The sequence below is a fragment of the Oxyura jamaicensis genome, chromosome 5 (assembly GCF_011077185.1).
Source record: "Oxyura jamaicensis isolate SHBP4307 breed ruddy duck chromosome 5, BPBGC_Ojam_1.0, whole genome shotgun sequence".
In the NCBI taxonomy this organism is placed as follows: Eukaryota; Metazoa; Chordata; class Aves; order Anseriformes; family Anatidae; genus Oxyura; species Oxyura jamaicensis.
The window spans coordinates 8,115,403-8,133,490 of NC_048897.1; the positions used below are offsets into that span (position 1 = coordinate 8,115,403).

At 40.8% G+C, this 18,088-nt stretch overlaps 2 protein-coding genes across 7 annotated transcripts in view; one reads left to right on the forward strand and one right to left on the reverse strand.

Moving 5' to 3' along the window:
• Nucleotides 1–13,562, forward strand: part of LTO1 (LTO1 maturation factor of ABCE1) — a 26,397-nt gene extending 12,835 nt beyond the window's left edge. For 3 of the 6 annotated variants that reach the window (XR_004751184.1, XM_035327007.1, XM_035327011.1), the window contains one exon: nucleotides 30–530. Coding sequence is in view for 1 of the 6 variants with exons in the window: in XM_035327011.1 (XP_035182902.1) it covers nucleotides 30–44 (15 nt within the window). In the remaining 5 variants the exon portion in view is untranslated. Of the gene's footprint in view, nucleotides 1–29; nucleotides 531–575; nucleotides 1,360–13,236 lie in introns of those variants that run through there. The other 3 variants (XR_004751185.1, XR_004751183.1, XM_035327008.1) reach the window with 3 other exon arrangements.
• Nucleotides 3,273–17,925, reverse strand: CCND1 (cyclin D1). Its single transcript, XM_035327005.1, has 3 exons — nucleotides 17,768–17,925; nucleotides 12,214–12,362; nucleotides 3,273–6,685 (listed from the first exon to the last, which is right to left on the reverse strand). The coding sequence occupies exons 1-3, from the start codon at nucleotides 17,922–17,924 to the stop codon at nucleotides 6,530–6,532; spliced, it is 462 nt and encodes a 153-aa protein (XP_035182896.1). The 5' UTR covers nucleotide 17,925; the 3' UTR covers nucleotides 3,273–6,529.
• Nucleotides 17,926–18,088: the final 163 nt, after the last annotated feature.

The window sequence follows — 18,088 nt, forward strand, 5'->3', positions numbered from 1 at the left end:
AGTTCATATTTTGCTTCTTTCTTTTCCAGTTCATGTCAGCTTAGTCAGAGCTGAGCAGGTGTAGTCAAAGTCTTACTTGACTGGGTAGTCTTTGGCTTTCAAGTAGGCTTCACAACGTGATGGACGTGTTAGCAGGGAAGATTGTACTGACTGTCCCTTAGCATGCATTGTGAACGTGAGCGAGGATGATCTTCTGTTTCAGTCTTCAAGTGAGTGTGCAGACTGGTGTTCGGTTTTTGAGATGGGTTGCTACATGTGTGTTTTATTTACCTGGAATAAACATAACTTGAATTTCTTCAAGGATATTATAAATGAGAAGGTAGTATAAGCCATAAGTAAAGTGAGAAGAGAGATGAAATCCACACAAATGGATTTATTCTTTTTCACACTGTGTAAGAGGGAATACCTCTAGCAGCCACTAAATACAACCCCCTGCATACAGAGATGCAACTTTTTGAGAGGTAAAGCTGCTAGTATTAATGTGTGTGCAGTAGTGCTCAAAAAAAATTTGGGACTGTTCTGTGTAGGAATTGGTGCTCTGAGGACCACATTAAAGCCTTTCTTATATAATACAGGAGTTCAGTGGAAGTGTGCACAGCCTGTGCCCCAGGAGCAGACCATGCACTGCTGGTGGTGCCTCTGCTTCAGCAGGGCACGTGCAGAGTTAAGATGCTGTGTCTGTGCCTTATTCCTGATACCATACGAGTACCCAGTCTTTCTGCCAGTAGTTCCCTCTTCAGGTAAGAGCGCTCATGAAAATTATGGCTACTTAGTGATTTCTTAGTGTGGCTATGCAAATGCTAATGGGATCATCAAGAAATTATTTGTTTTTGTTATTAAATGTCTATTGTGTTAAAGAAGCAGAAGGATAACATCTACCTTGCTCCTATGTTTGTACTCCTTGAACCTAAAGAGCAAAATCCAAAGTCTGATAAGCCTTACGTTATCAGTGCAATCCAGTCAAAAAAACTGCAATCCCTTTCTCATTATTATATAAGAATATTGTGGGGTAACTCAATCAAAAGCCAGATGGGAATCTTATATTTGTCATGCTGCTGTAACTACATTAGCAGGTATGTTTGAGGGATCATAAAAACACCGTGTTTGCCTGAAAAGACAAATTTCCCATAAAATTATGTTGGTGTGAATTCATTATAATGCCATCATTTATAGCTTTATGGCCTTTGTCCCATAGTGGCTTTTCAATGCCCCTGCTAGAAATCTTTATCAGAGTATCTAGCCCACACACCTGGGTCATTTCTATGGTCCTTTGAATTAGTAGCTTGAAACTTCACTTTCTCTCCTACGTTCTGAAGTTTTTCATCACTTAAAATGCCAAGTACACTTGCCTGCAAGTAGATTTCAAGTTTTTACATTTAACAGACCTTTTTTATTGTTTAATAAAGAATACGTGAATGTAATGTTTAGTAGAGGTACAAGCTTCTCAGTCTGAATTCAGCAGTGGAATTGAGGATGTTTTTTGGAGATTTTGGAGGTTTTTCTATGTATGTTTTTCAATCTGATGTTGATATAGTATTTTTCCTTTAAATGAGCTAGAGCATAGCTTAGCTGAATGTGCATATTTTTTACAGCCTATAGTAAGTTGTTTTTCTTGCTACATTCTTGTCCTGTCCTTTCCAATGTGAATAATATTGGCACAGTTCACCCAACATTCAAATTTAGTAGGCTCCATTCAGAGATGATGTTTAAGAGAAGGAAAATGTAAGTAACAGAGCTGACTGTGGGCTTAAACCTGTTCAAAGCACAGAATAACCTCAGTCAGTTTAATAGATTAAAAATACTCATAGAAAAGGCAAAAAATGCTTAACACGTTCAACAAAATGCAGGTTGAAATTTCTAATTATTTTTTTCAGCAAAAAGCTTTTTGTCCCAAATCAAGATTGTATGTGTGTCCTCAGTCAAAATATTTGAAATTAGAGGGGTTGGTCATCAGTGATACAAAAGCCTTTTTCCTGTTCTTTCCTTAAAGAATGATAACATTTTGCAGAAAACTGATATGAGATCTGTGTGGGGACAAAATGAGGTTTTTGTCCAATTTAAGCTTCAGCTTGATCTGTATTTAAAGTCACTATACATCTAGTTCTAGATCATCTTTCACTGCTACATGAATCTGCTTCAGAGACCTGCCTGTGTACCTTGACCATATAGAGGAGGTCCCCATTTCTAAAGGACAAAATTACGGACCCACTATGTACTGATAGGAACCGCCCCATCTGTGAGTTTACGGTAGGCCACATGGTTCAGGTTTCTGTCTGAAATGGCTGGGAAATTGGCAAGCTAATACAGGCTCAGCTGCGATTCTCCTGATACAGGGGGCTTCCCGTCTATTGGTAACTGCACTAGGACAAGCAGATTTAGCACTAGACCGTGTCCAACATGCTCGTGTTAACTTGCAAGTTTTCATTTTTCATTTCCTTTACTGTAGTTATTGCGTAGAATCAGTTGTTCTGTGAAGTTCAGTCAGTCGGAAACTCAGAAGGCAGATAAACAGGTACTTGATCTGAGAGACAAGGACTTGACATTTTACGTGTGTGTGTGTGTGTATAATATGTTAAAGCCAGTAATGACATCACGTTTTCATAGTGAATAGTCAATACATAAGTTAAAAGCTGGACCATTCACTGCTAAGAATATGCTGTTTCTGGTGTGTCCAGTTGCAGTTTTTCTCATTTTGGTTTATAAATAATCACATATAATTACTGTTATTTTTTTGTCCTTAGGAAGTCCAGTTCTTTATGTACGTTTAGTAGCTCTTTATTTTTTATTATCTTACTGATGCAACAGTAAGAAGCATAGGCTGTGTAAGAGGTATGGGGAAGGAAGATAAAGCTGGTTAACTGTACTTCTTTTAAAACTGTTTTCTGTTAAGGTATTCTAGGACAAAACCTTACACTGATAAATAAATACAGACAAGCATTCTGTACCAAACACCTACTTTATTTCACCTTTTATTAAAAAGAACCACCAAATGGTATTTTACTCTGAGTAATTACCTTAGATGTTTAAAATAATCTTAAGCAAATACTTGTTTTGCTTTTTTAAAATACACATTACCGTGACAGCCAGTCACCTACCCATTTCTAAAAAACGCCTACACTTTCCTAAAATAATGATAGAAAATTTTCAGCATTGCAACTATTAAAGCATGGAGAGTCAAAATGAGAAAATGTCATGTGGCTTACTCATTACATTAGGTAGTTACTACCATTCAGCATTCATGAAAGTAATAAAAAGACACAACAAGCAGACACTGGGTTTTACCAATTTTATTTCTAGACTTTAGGTTGTTGTTTTTTTAAGATTTTTTTTTTTTGCTGGAAACTTGTCTGTTACAGGTCTGTTGGTGAAAATGTGCATTTCAGACCAGTGATGCCAATAAGTACAATATAAAAATGTACAAATCTGAATTGCTTGCTTACTACAGATTGTTATAATAATGTGACAAATAAAGCATCTCTGTTGGCACATGAACCCACTTATCTGGATTTGGCCTTTTAGTACATACAATATTTAAAGAATTTTGCAGTACACACTGCCACTCAGTGTAACACATAATATAACTGACAACCACTAACTCAGTAATCACGTTTGGTTCAGAGACACAGAGATGCCACGAACAGAAGTGTTTTATGAGGTAAGCAGTAAATGTTCCTGAAATTTGGACAGGATGTATCCAGTCCTCCTGGGTCCTGCGACTGCTAGTAGCATTGCAATGCTTTGTTTATGCACTATGTAGGATCTTAACTGCATTTGCCTCAAAGAGTTCTAATTCTGTTTTGGTTTAGCAGCATACAGGCAACAGCTAGATTATTCTTCAGCATACACCTCTGTTAGCTGGCTTATTTATGAGATTTACAGGCTTTTTAAATTAGCATTATGCTATAATTAAAAAAAAAAAAAAAAACTAGTATATCATAACAGATTAAACACACAAAATACTTAGAGTTCCAGAAGATAACCTATCATACCAACTGATGTGTCCCAATTGATGGGAAAACACGTCAGCTGGCATACAAGAGTTATATTATAATGCACCTTTCATATATCAATTGTGGCTAATAACACAGCTTAAAACTACTATGATAATAAACCCCAGATCAGACAAAGAATCCAGCTTTATAAAATGCGCAACAACAAAAAAACTGACATTACTTGATCTTCTGAAATGTCTGCCGTTTTTAAATTAATGCAACCTAGTTGCAAATCGCGAGACCCATTCAGAATAACGTTCGATGCATTTCCATTTGCAGTAGAACTATGAGGCACTGTGTACGAACATTAAAACCTGGTCTAGACACGGTTAACTGAAGTATGAGGTATTGTGAAACAGGAACCTTTTTGGAATAGAGCAGTAATCACATTAAGTAAAAATTGATCACATAAAAAATCTACAAAAAAAATGATGTCAATAATATAACTTTCTATGAGAAAATTAAAACCTATAACATGGCAGTATATGACATTGTATAACAAAAAAACTGATCCACAAAATAGCAGCAAAACACAATGACAAAGATACAGAAAAGCAATGTTAATTTTTTTTTCAAACCATGCTGGGAATTTATCCATAGCAGCTCAATAAAAATGGAGCATCCACTCCTTTCTTTTCTCTTTTTCTTTTTTCTTTCTTTTTTTTTCTTTTTTTTCCTTTTTTTTCTGTTTTTTTTCCTTTTTTTTTTTTTTTTTTTTTACAATCAACACCTTAGCGGCAGTTTTCTCACATACATTTCACCATCACATTCTCCTCGAGCATCAACTTCAACAGCTATGTCCACGTCCCTTCAGCTACTTCCTAAAATAATAATAAAAAGATACATAGCCAAGATGTGCAAATTTTCTATTTGTAGCTAAATAAAAAAAAGGGGGGGGCATATACTGGAATAAGAACTTTCAAGTACTCCAATTTTCATATCTATTAACTATGGCGTTTTTTTTCATGGTTAGACTGCTACTGAAAATGTATAAGGGGCCCAATAGACTGCATTGTTTTGGGTTTGTTCTCTGAAGCGTGTCTTTTTTTCTTTAATAAGCTGTGTTAAAACTGCAACATCAAGGGTAGAAAGATTTTTTTTTAAAAAAAGGGGCGATTGCATTATTTTACAAATCATACTGGCCTTACGAACATCATCTGCAATAAATATTCTTTTTAGCCTTAACTATAAATTATATATTTTAGTGTTTAAAAACCTTCAGTTGTAAAACATCTAGAGACAATCCTTAAACTATGTGTCCTATATGTGAACCTTTAAGGCCCCTAATTTATAAAGAAGTGTTGGCACCAAAGGATTTCTAAACTTCAACTTTTCTATAGAAAAGGATAGGAAGATATCCTGGCAATTTGTGAATGCAATTTCTCTCACTGGAACGCAACCTTCGGAAAAAAAAAAAAATCACCTTTCCTCTAACACCATAGTTAAATGCACTTGCCTTGCAATTCCAAGTTTGCGAACAAGCACTTAATATATTTCCAAACCATTCCATTAAAAAAAAAAAATCCCACACAATAAAAGAATGTATTTCCTATATCTAATGGACTGAAAGTGCTTTGAATGGAATGGTTTTAGAATATTACAAACAACAACAACAAAAAAGACTAAACTGTGGATTGAACCTGACCATAATTAGGCTGAATATCTGCAGGGTCAGACCAGCATTTTTACACAGGTAACTACAAAAATATGAAGATTACAAAAATATAATATATTATGTCACTATTTCGGTTTCTCTTTATAATAGAGTATCGTATGAGTAGTACATTGGCCTTTCCCAACAATGCTAAGCTGGAACCCTACAAATGCACAGGCAATCCACAGGCACACACACACACACACAAAAAAAAAGATTAACATATAATAATGCTGTATACTAACATACACTAACTTATGGGTTACGTTAACCATTTATAAGGTGAAGAGGATAAAAAAACTAAGGAAATAAACATTTACAAATGAATTATAAAGTGACTAAATGCATAAGCAAGCAAGATACAGAAAAGCCTAGAACTGCGTTAAAGCTATGCTTTTTAAAGAAAAAAAAAAGAATATTTCATTTACTATCTAAAAAAAACCCTCTTCTACTTTAAAAATGGTTGGTTGGTTTGTTTTATATGTAAGAAATCAAATCTAATACCTCCCCTGGAGACATTTTGTGTGTTAATGCCTATTTTTACAACATACAGACAAGAACACTTTAATATAAAAACTAGTTGATTATTATTGTATAAAATCCTCTATTTTTGTAGCACAAACCCCTGGGGGTAATGCAAATACTATTTTTTTTCTTTTTTTAAGACAGTTTTTGGGGTATTTTTTGTTTATTTGTTTGTTTGAAGTCACAGATGGAAGGGAGACAGAGCAAGAAAAATATAACAAGACGGGTTTTCCCTTCTGGTATAAAAATGTCCTGGAGAAAAGGGTTTCTGGGGGGGAGATCCTGATGTTGATTCCTTCTCAGATGCCCTTTCTTTGTCTGCTTCTCTTGCCAAGCAAACCCATTAGAAGAAGTCCTCTTAAATGTTCACATCTCGCACATCAGTAGGTGTGCAGGAAAGGTCTGCTTCATCCTCTACAGTCTTTGTTTCTGAAGATACGTTGTGCTGCTGTGCCTGGCGTAGACTGGATTCAAGGAGGGATTCAATCTGTTCTTGGCAGGCTCGTAAACAATCCTAGAGAAGATTAAATGGAAGGAGAAAAAAGACCCAGGGTCCTTTAGAAAAATACTAAGACCGCAGACCACGTACCATTTCTTGAAAAGCTACAGAAATACAATGACGTTATCTGGGAGGGCAACATGCTCAAAGGAATGCAGGAAGAGCAAGAGAAACACTAACTAGTGAAAGCACTGGATGAGCTACCCAAACTTCTGCAGAGTGCTAGCCTGCATCCCGCCTTCGGCAGCTAACTCCTACCAGCTTCTATTTCATGGCCAGTTCGAGTGTTCTCCATACATGGACCTCTGGACAAAGGACAGCTGTCAGTTTGCTCTTAGTCTCAGCACGTAAGGCTACAGGAACACAATGAGCACTCCGCTGCTATCACACAGGCACTAGTCCCTGGCAGGACCTTAGCACAGCAAGATGGAGCTTGCTTGTTGGACCTTTACTGCAGTGCTTCTTGCCTGGGCTGTTAACACCAGCAGTTACGTGCAAGTCCATTCATACCATCTTTTACCTCACTCAGTCTTTTAGACCTTTCAACAGTTTAAGCTCTCTGACTGGACAGCACTGTGAATCAACTGATAATTAAATGAATGGAAAAGACATAAAACTGGCTTGGACTTAGGGCTGGTCCAAGTATTGCTGATGCCATCATGATTTCTACTTTTACCGCAATAAATAAATAAACAAACAAACTTCAGCAGTGCACTCTATTACAAGTGATGGCCATAAACAGTGGTTTCCCAAGGCTGAGGTCTGATGATACAGAGTTCTTAGATAGAAGTGCCATGTATTTATATATTTATATTTAGATATACACACCCAAAGTTGCCAGCCAACCGCTACTATCTACAGCAGTGGGCAGCTTAGGTTAGCTGATTTCTAACTCAGAAAGCATCTGAACAGAACATAACTGACCATACGTTCCCAAACTGGAGAGATCTAGAAGCACCACTGACCGACCATCTTCATGCATTATGAAGTGCTGCCAAGCTTTCAGTTTGCTCCTGCATTCACCTTGACAGCTCAATTTGGGTGAGAACTTTTTTTCCCCTTATTTCACAACCAGTTTCTCAGCCCTCAATGGCCATACAACCCTGCCAAGTGCCCGGAAGGGTGCAAGGGCCTCGCTGTTGCACCCACTTCAGCCTGAATTAAAAGCACCAAGTGCTCAGCACAATCACATCTCCTGTGGGAAAAGGGAAAACTTCCCCAGCCATTAAAGCATACCCAGAGTAGGTGCAGCCAATTCTACGCACTGGTCCACAGCAATGAAATCTGGAGAAAGCCTGCTAGCTCAACCTGTCCAACTTTCTGCACGTTACGGCTGAGTTCCGCAGCACCACATACATCCATTGCAAGGACGCACAACTGGTGCCTCAAACAGGCAAAACAATCACACATTTTGCCAGAACTCCTCCAGCATGCTGTTTACTCCTATCTTTACAACAAACATCATACGCTTTTTCCCAACATATTTAACTCTGTATTAAGGACTTTGAAGTTTCCTTTAAGTATTGCCTTTTCTGATTTAACCTATGACATGTGTTAGCCCTTGCGGTGAACCCAGTCTTCCATGATAAATTGCCGTCAAAAGTGTTAGGATGTGCATGACTGAGAATGAATGTTGTTTTCCTGAGAGGGTGACCTGCCTGCTGTTTTCTTTATTTCCCAGTTTCAATTCTTCCTTCATTCAGAGGCTTCTTGTGTGATCTACCAGCTTTTCACTGATTCCACTACCACAAGAATCTCCTCTGCCACCAATAAGGGCACATGGCATTTGGGGTAAAATAAGATTAGAAACCCAAGCAAACAATTCTCTGCAAGTCCTTTCTGAGAGAGAGGGAGGTTAATCCTACCTCTAAGCAGATCAGACCATCAGTTACAGCTCACTGAAAACACATAACCTATGACCTTTTCTGGTTTAAACCCTAGTGTAATATTTCCTCTTGACAGAGACACACAGCGTTTTAAATGACAAAAAGAAACGCCTCATATCCTAGAGTCATGATGCCTTTGGCTCCTACATTCCTCTGGCCTCCACAGTAAGATCTCTATGAAGTCCCTTCATCCCGTTGCAAGATATGACAGCCCAGTCCTGACTGCAAGGCTCGTACTTGTGCGTCCTGCAGTATGTACCTCACTTGCACTTGGGTGTATTAAATAGTACGTGCATAGCGGTTTGGGGAGATTTTCAGTTTTACAAGTCCAGGCACTTCTGCAGATAATTGTGATATAACAAGGTAGTATGCCAGGGTGCCAAATTGAAAGCCAATTTATTTTCAGACCAAAGCAAATCCCATTTTTGGTTTGGTTTGGTTTTTAATGTTATTTGCATATAGCATGTTTGAGCTCTGAAAACTCAAACCGTTCAAAAGGATTTCTTTAAATTAGCTATTCTTCTCCCTCTGGACTCCAATCATGAATAATTACATAGGACTACATAATTTAAAGATAATTTTTGACCACAGCTTTTTTGTTTCCTGTGAGATTCTCAGAGTACAGGCTGTTGTAACGGTATTTTTGTAAAACATAATCCTTACAATTTATTATGAACTGTAGTCTTATGTTACAGATGACTGAACCCTTTTTTTTTTTTTTAAGTGCTTTAGGCATTTTGGTTCAAATCCTTTTTTATTCAGATAACTATTAGATGAGTAGTTTGTCTACAGGAATCTTAGAACTAGCAAAAATAACTGCATCATATAAAAATCACTGTGAACAACTTAATCAAAGCTTTTTTCATTCTTAGCAAGAATACGTCTTAACACAGAAATGCAAATACTAAACTTGTGCATTATTCTGATAACTTCTCCCAACAACTTTTCTGCTTCACTACCCAAATTTTCAATGCCCACAGTTTGTTCAAGGTCATAAACTCTTCCTGGATTAATTAAGCTCCTCAGTGAAAAAAAAAAAAAAAGGAAAAGAAAAAAAAAGACTAGACTTGCTAGCTTAACTGATGTGGTCAAATACCTTTAACACACAAGACATGATCAGACTCCAGGGTCAGATACTAAAGGAAACAAACAACAACAAAAAAGAAGCTGCTTGGAAATCCTTTGTTACTGCCTGACCTGTTCTGGGTAACAAGCACATGTCTGAAGGTGCCTCTGAGTGGGGCAGGCAGGAGACGAATTCCAATGTACTAACAGACAGCATGGAAACCCAATCTAATCTAGTTTAGCAAATTTCTGGCCTGGAAATGAATGTCAGGTAAAATTCAATCTGTTTGGATGATGGGGTCAAGAATAGAATGATGGAAGACAGCCCAAGACTTCTAATTGTGATTATCTGACTTCTAATTACCCCTGATCAAAGGCAAAATGGGAAATTGGACTCCTACCAATGTAAACATGAACCATAAAGGAATTCCAGTCAGGTGATATTCATTTTACTTTAGATTCAGCTTTCTTTGAGACTAAAGGTAAAAAAGCGTAATTATGTAACCTGAAATCCAACAGACCAGCTGCTCTAGCTAATAGATAATCTGGGAGAATGTTAGCCATGTTGTTAATAAATGCATGCTCCTAATATTTCAAGACAATCCAATACAAAGCGTATTCAATCGTGCAGTTCTACAAGGGGAACCGTCACCGGGGAGTAACAAACTTCGTATAAATGCTAGCAGAACAGGTACTAGCAATAGCAGGGTTACACGGGCTGGTCTCGCAGGGAATTTTCTGTGCAGCAAAATCATGCTATGTATGAAACCGAGCAATTCTCTCTATTTCAATAAACAGTAGTGAAAGATGCTCTACCCTTATTATGTTACAAACATGACAGCATACATGTACGTAAGGTAAAATTTTATGCTGCTTATTTTCTGTAGTAACTTATACAAAAACCCTTACACTTCTAACTCTAGCTGCTCTAACACATAAATATATTTAGCAATAAAAGCTGGAAGGGAGTTACTTCCTTTCAAAGCTCTTAGTTTTAAGTTCAGGTCATACAGATTGTGACCTTACAATGACTCTGGACAATAAAAAGAAATAAGCATTGATTCTCTTCTTGCTAAAACTTCTTTCTCTTTTAAAAGAGCTCTGTCATCAACTAAGTCAAGTCACATAAGGACATGCTGTTGTTCTCCAAGATGTGAGAGAATTTATTTCAATGCTCTCTATCAGGAATGATCAAGTATTATTTTTGTTTGAATCAGGTACTATCAATACCAATAGCAAGCCTACTATTTTTCCCCAGTACCTGCTTTGAATATCTAGCACTGGATAGAGGCCAACCATACACTCTGTTCACAAACTCCCTAGGAGTATTACCAAAGAAGTGCTACCAAACTGAGCAGCAGGATATTTACAGCACTTGATTTCAGCATTTGACGTTCCTACAGTATTTAACATACCGGCACTGGATCCATACTACTTTAGCTGCAGTAATCTAAATAGCAAAAAGTAACATGCCAAATTCTGAAGCATGATAAAGGTGATCAAAATAATAGTCTGTGATATGGTATTTGCCAGCAGTTGTTTCACATAGTCTAACGTAAAATACTTTTTGTGAGTAATTTATTGTGGTGCATTTGTCTTCCCACAAATCACTCAATCCTGTCAACAAAGTCCAATTACACAGAACTAGTTTTGAAGGGTCTGGACTAATACAGCTCTCTATGTATTTAAATTACTAACGTGTAAAATAATTTAACAGCATCTCAAAGGTTCTGCCGCTAACCACAGAGTTGTCTTTATTTGACTCATTGTCCAGCGCTTGGAGACCTCACAAGAACCTTTTTAAAGCATCTATTTATTGGTCTTCCACATTGTTACAAAACAAAGCTCAACTCGGCCCCAACTTCACACACCATTATGACATGGATCATTGACTTTAGGTCTTCCTTGTAGGCTCCCTTCCTGGCCCATTCACTCATGAAAGGTTTATTGCTCACTAGTTACTGATGTGCATCTCCTGGAAGCTGCAGGGCAAAATGAGAGTCCTGTGAGGACCATCTACCTTGTCAGAAAGTCGTGGGACAAACATTTGTTCCAAAAAGCAATTCAATACCAGCTACTGTGCAGGTCTAGCACGTAATAAACCAAATTAGATCATTAGAACTCTTTTAAGAAAGGCTTTTTCACACCACTTGGCACAATAAAAGGCCTCAAGAATGGTCAAAGATAAGGTCAGAGATACCAAGAGGTCCATTTATTGCAATCTCAGTAACTATTTCCTTGCCTTATTTTAAAGTTTTACACAGACCGCTGGTTTCATTACCTACAAGCAAATACAGCTTCTGCAATTGTTCAAAATCAGTTCAGGGTTTCCTTTGCACTGTCAGATACACCTCTCACGATCAGAGCTGGATGTGGCACTCCTATCAGCGAACTGCAGCAGTGTAATCACCGATTATTAATGGCTGTAACGACGGCTAAGTAACTAGGACGAACACAAGCGAACATCTTCAAAAAAACCCACTCTGAGGTTTGACCTTTATCAAGATTTACTGCCCGATTAGCTACTACGCGGCAAGCAGACATTCATTCTTAAACTCTAAGGCAGGAGATCAACTGAGAAGAGTCACTTACCGGATCACATTTGATAACTTGTGATAGGAAATGTGTGAGGCATTGATAGGAGAGGAAAGTGTTAGTGTTCCCCAGATGCAGGCCTTGTACAGCTGCTACCACACTGCCAGCTGCGATCATGGAAGGTGGGTTTGAAATAAATTTAACATCTGTATGAAGAAAGAAGAGGGAAAAAAAAAAAGACTGAAATGATTGCTTTAGGAGAAGCCTGCCCATACACATACACTCTCCTATACCAGCGTGGCTTCAGCTGCCAGCTGTTGCATCCAAAGGAAGGGAAATGGTGAGCAGAAGCTGCCTCCTGCTCTGCACCGTTACAGGCCCCAACCTGCAGACGCTCAGCCACGCGAGCAACTGTGCTGAGTGCGTAGCCCTGCTTAGCACGAAGCCTGGGAGGCCATCCATCGCCTCCAGGGATTTTTATCATAAGCAGGGCCCCCATTCTTCGAATGTTAAAATACTTTACTCATACAGATAATGCCACCGGGGTCAGCAGCGCTATACATCCCAGAGAACCTGTGCTCGCGCGGTCAGACCCAAGGTGCGCTCTAATCAGGAGTCCTCGGGCCCTTTAAAGCAGAAACCTTTGCACTGACATTCAAAGGAATATAGCTTTAATGAACAACAACATCAACAAAAAGAAAGAGAAAGACTGCTTAACCCTGTCAGGAGGCAGATAATCCATATTTAAATTAAGGTTTCATCTTAAAAATGCTTTGTCTCAACCTAGTCTCTTGTCAGTGGCTGCCATCCATCCTGGCAACAGGGATTTAATGTAAATGTGGCATAACTAAGTGACGGGGGTCCCAAGAATTGGCGGACAATCAGTTACATTCTGATGTGACACCATGCTGACAAGAGGCTGGGCCCCCTTCCAGACTGCATTGCTGTAGGTCTCCACAAAGCCACTCCCATGATTCCTTAAGGGGCTATCTCTGCCATTTAGCATGTTTTTGGTGTGTGTGTGTGTGTGTGTTTTTAATAAGAATAATCCACATTTTAATGCTAAGACTCTTTCTGCAGAACAGGAATGCGTTTGATCCGTGGCAGCGTACACCTTGGAGGAGAATCGGAAACAAAAGGAAATAAGTGGCACGAGTAAACATCTAATTTTGTGAGGAAGAAAGGGAAATGCCACATTATACACAAGAACCTGAGATACATTCCTTCTGCTTTTATCAGAATACAACTTCCTCTGGGTCGAAAAAATATAAACCATCTGTCAAACCCCTGAATGAAATCAAAGGCACGGACAGCTTAGAGGGCTCAGTGGAACAGTTTAAGTATTAAATCATGCATCTCCTTTATTATAATAAAGTAACTTTTGTGTAAATGTTTTACCAGTGAAACTAAAGACTTTGGGACTCTATGAAAGTCCTCTCTCTGAATCTATTCAGGTATCTCTGATGCTCCATTGTAGCCCAGACCGATACCCACTTTCAAAAGGGCATTTCGCCCCACGTTCTATGAACCTTCAAAATTAAAACCAATGCAATTAATGGTGGCCCAGCTCTTGTGATGCACTGCAAGCTACAAGTCAAGCTTGATATAAAGCCATCTCATGTATGCTACCATATTTTTAAAAAAATGAAATTTACCCCTTTTTCCTAATCGACCGATTTCCAGACAGACATAAATACACACACCTTCTGGCAAGCTTCTATCGTTCCCCAAAACGAAATAGTTCAGGTCGGTTACTGACAACACAAGCAGTCCAGAGATGGTCCCCCAGCTGACGTACTGACACCCAGCGGCAGGTAGACTTCAGCATTAAGGGATTTCAGCGGGCAACTGTGAATGCCACCAAGATTCAGGTTCCAGGGGATGGAGCGGCAGCGACTTCACGCCAGTATTTACTGATTTCCACAAACAGAAGGTGACCAAGATGTGTCAGTGTAAGGGGTCTGTCCTGGCAGGATCACGTTTGGCATTAATATTTGCGTTCTTCTTTTAAATGGAGCAGTAAACAAGAACATGAATTCATAGTCACACCCTCATTCTTTCCAAGGTGGAAAAGTGATAATGAAGTTTAAATGACCAGTTTGTGTCTGTCCCTATAACCACTCCAGACAAGCAGCATGGACTGCCTTTTTGTTGCAACTCAACAAGGAATTATTTGTGGCAGAGGCCACTAATTTCAGCATATTAATCAGGGGGCCCCTCTCGCCTGTAATTGGATGCCCCCAAGTGAAGAGTGTGGCATCATTGTCAGCCTCCATCGCCTCATCTTGCGCTATTGAGCGCCCAGGAACAAGGGGGCTTCGGTGAGATGAATTAGACCTGACACAGCCACAATGGGGTAGGGGGCCCCATCAATTGAAGCACACATCCCCAGTAGCCTATCTGAGACTTCATCCAAAAAGAATAAACAACTTCAGCGTTGTTAAAAAGAGAGAGAGAGAGAGAGGGGAGGGGGAGGAGAGAGAAGAATGCCAGCCACCCTGAAGGGAGGACAAAGCAGGCATATAGGCGCTGCAGCGCTTTAAAAAAAATTCCTAACAAGGCGAGTCACCCCTTTTCCTTTTTAAATGGAGCAGCAATTCCATCCGTCTGGAGAGCTGGGGGCTATGAATGAAAATCTTTTCATTGAGGCAAATCAAAACTGCGAACATAAATCACTTGCTGCAAGATGCAACAGGTTCCAACTGGTCACATACCTTGAGACTCCCAATTTTATAAAGGCCAGAGAATAGGAGAATTGTAACACAGTTGTTTCAAAGGGAGATCTCTCTTTCTCCATCCGAAAGGAGGAAAGCAACAACAATAATAATAGCAATAATAATCATATAAAAGGAGCCCGGTATGTTTTGATAACCAGAGGAACATAATGAAATGCTGAAGCTCCAATATTTGTTGCTATTCATTGTTATGCTTGTATAGAGCCGCAGTTCTCCCTCAACACTGGTCTTAACTTGGGCCAAAAGAGGCCTGCTTCCTTTTGAGCTCTCCCTGCCTTGCTCGGCCATGCCAAAGCCCCATTCATTAAGCTCAATTATGTGTTAACTTCAAACAACCCCTGGTAATTTTTTTTTTCTCTTTTTTCTCCTAAACCTACCACAGCACAAAGACATCCTTTGGTGAAAATGGATTTTTCAAAACTAAACCAAATCAAACAAATCCACTTCTACTAGCCAGACAACTGAAGAGGGAGCTTAGAAGGAATTCCCCTCAACTTCACCTTGCAACATAACCTTCTCTTTCTGGAGCGAACACACATGCACACTCATCCACGAACACTTCCACAGCCTTCGCCTTGTTAAGCCAACTGGCGGAGGTTCTATTTTCTAAGCAAGCATTATTTCGCTGCCTCTTCTTACGAGCCCCTCTTTTGGTCGAGGAGGCAGGCTGTACACTTCAAGCTGAGGATACACTGCGCTTGCCCCTGAGGCCACTTCAGCGAGTTTCAGTGTTTTCAGTGGACTTTGGATCGGGCCCCATAGCATCCAGGCAGCACAACGCATTTGCAGTCCATCTAGGTTCGTTTTGGCAGAGGGAAATACAACACAACCCAGCAACAGCAAAGTCCAGATGCTACTTAAGCCACATGTTATCTTCACTAGCCAACAAAGAAGTCATGAGGAAAGCAAGAGGTAGAGAGAATCCTGACATCCAAAAATAACAATAAAAACACAGAGCCTAGTGGCAGCCTTTCCCCAGGCAATATTCCCAACTTCAGTAGGGAGCTGAAGAGGGCCCCAATTCTGGTGAGCTCAGCGCTGTTTTTTTAAAAGCTCAGTAAAACTCCCAGAACATGGTTCTCATTTACTGATCCATTCTCCAGCTGTGGTGTGTAGCAGTGTTAAAGGCTCTGGATGTGCTTCCTAAAAGAAACATAACAACACCGACAGTAGATCAAAGTACTGGACTCTTAGCAAGTCTCCAACCTTTGAACTACTCTTGTTTTCATCCCTGTCATTGCCAGCACAACAACCTAGGTTAAACATCCCCATACCCAAAGGGGAGGCCAGGTAGCTGCTCTTTTTAGCAAACGGCCAAGGCGGTGTCAAACTTAGCAAATTGCACCTTCAGAGTCCCAGCGGCCTTATCTGGTAGAATCTGTCACGGAGAGTAGGCCTGATTTTCCCAAAATGCTGCTGCAGGTAGTTTGAAGGCTGTTTGAAGGTTGCAGTGCTCCAAACGCAGAGCATTACTGCAGGCAATCTAACTTGGGAGCTGCCTGCTGCTTGGATATTAGCCCCAAGATGGAGAGCAATGCCAGTGTTTACAGATGTCTCCGTTAGGGTTTGCTTGTTCTATCTTTAGGCTTTGCAGGAGGGCTGATTCTGTGAATTCGACTTTTTCTTCCAAGTGCCTGCAATCTTTCTTCAATCTTTTTTTTTTATTTTTTATTTTTATTTTTATTTTTTTACCAAATCCATCTCTGGAAAATAAACTACGCAGCGTTAATTGGGCTCACTGACCGCACACATCCCAACAAGGTTTTCAAGTGCGGACACCGCATGTCCGAATGCAGGCTCGATCTCTTTTTTAGCACAGCTGCTACTGAGCATTAACATTTAATACAGCACTGTATCTCCTTTACACTACGTTTTTTATCAGTGTTAACAGAGTGTCTGGCATTCCTCTTTACGTGCTACTGCAAAAGAACATTTGCTTTGGCTGCTTCTTCTTCCTTATTCCTTTGCCATTCCTGGATTTGTCTTGTCATACGAAAAGCAAATGCATCGAACACGTTTTGTTGAAACTATCCGCCCTCTATGACTTCTTTTGTCCCTGCTCCTCCACTCCGGCCTGTGGGACGCGCGGGATCTGGCGATCAGAAAGGCTCTCCCAAAACGCTTTTCCTTCCCACTTTGCTAGGGTTCAGCGGGTAAAGCCAGTACACGTACAAACACACACACACACTCCGCATGCAAACACGGAACTTCAAAGGAACAGCGCGCGCAGGCACGGTGCCCTTGAAACCAAAGATCAGGCCTCTGCAAACCTGGCCTAGCGAGCAGTCGGCGTCTTTGGCTCCTCTGGAGGCCGCCCCTGCACATGGCTCCAGCTCAGCACGTGGTCAGAGGGGTGCAGATGGCAGCAGCTGGGTCCGGTGCCAGGAAAGCCTCCGCGCCGCGTGGCCCTCCTCCAACCCGCCGCCACGGAGCAGGGGGAAGAGGCAACTCGGAGAGGGAAGTTTTAAAACCCCCACGCAGCGCTATTCATGAGCAAAGCCTCCCTCCTCCTTTAAAGGCCGTCTCGAGAACGGATCCACATGGAGGGATTCCCCGCACAGGCAGCAAGCCTTTTGCAGCCCCTGCACAAATCCTGGCACGCAGGGCCACGCTCGGTGACTGGGGCACAGAGCAGGGGTGCCTCTCACCCTGGCCAGCCAAACGCATTCAGCTCAGAAGAAAAGTATCTTCTGAAAAACTTACCTCTGCAAAGTAATCCACCTTCTGCAAACAACAAGGGCAATAATCGGGGCTTAAACTACCTCCCCGCAGCCCTGGGGGCTCACAGTAGGCCATAGCTACGGGAGGCGTTACGAGCCGGGGGCTGGGCACGTGTAGGGGTGCAACACGCTTTGCTTAACGTGCAGGGCTCATACCTGTAGCGCACAGAGCCACAAAAGTCTGAGCATGTTTACGGATGATCTGCTTGGTGTCCTCTGCCAGAGGCATTTTAGTAAGGAAATGTTCAATGAAATCGTGGGGGGTCATTGCAGCCAGATTCCATTTCAGCTTATTCACCAGCAGCAGCTCCATTTGCTGCGAAAACAAAAGGGAGGAGAGGGGGAAGAAGAGGAGGAGGAAGAAGAGGGGAAAGCGTGGTTAGCTCCGCTCAGCACTGCACCGGGGCCGCCCCCCTCCACGCCGCGGCCCGGCCGGGGCTGAGCCCCCCTCAGGAGGCCGGGGGGGGCCCGGCCGCC

Excerpts from the sequence above, each read along its gene's own strand:
- CCND1 (XM_035327005.1), bottom strand. The coding sequence starts at position 17,924 with ATGGAGCTGCTGCTGGTGAATAAGCTGAAATGGAATCTGGCTGCAATG. Across the intron at positions 12,363-17,767 it reads TGTGGCTCTGTGCGCTACAG|ATGTTAAATTTATTTCAAAC; the intron begins GTATGAGCCCTG and ends TTCTTCATACAG. Across the intron at positions 6,686-12,213 it reads AAGTTATCAAATGTGATCCG|GATTGTTTACGAGCCTGCCA; the intron begins GTAAGTGACTCT and ends AATCTTCTCTAG.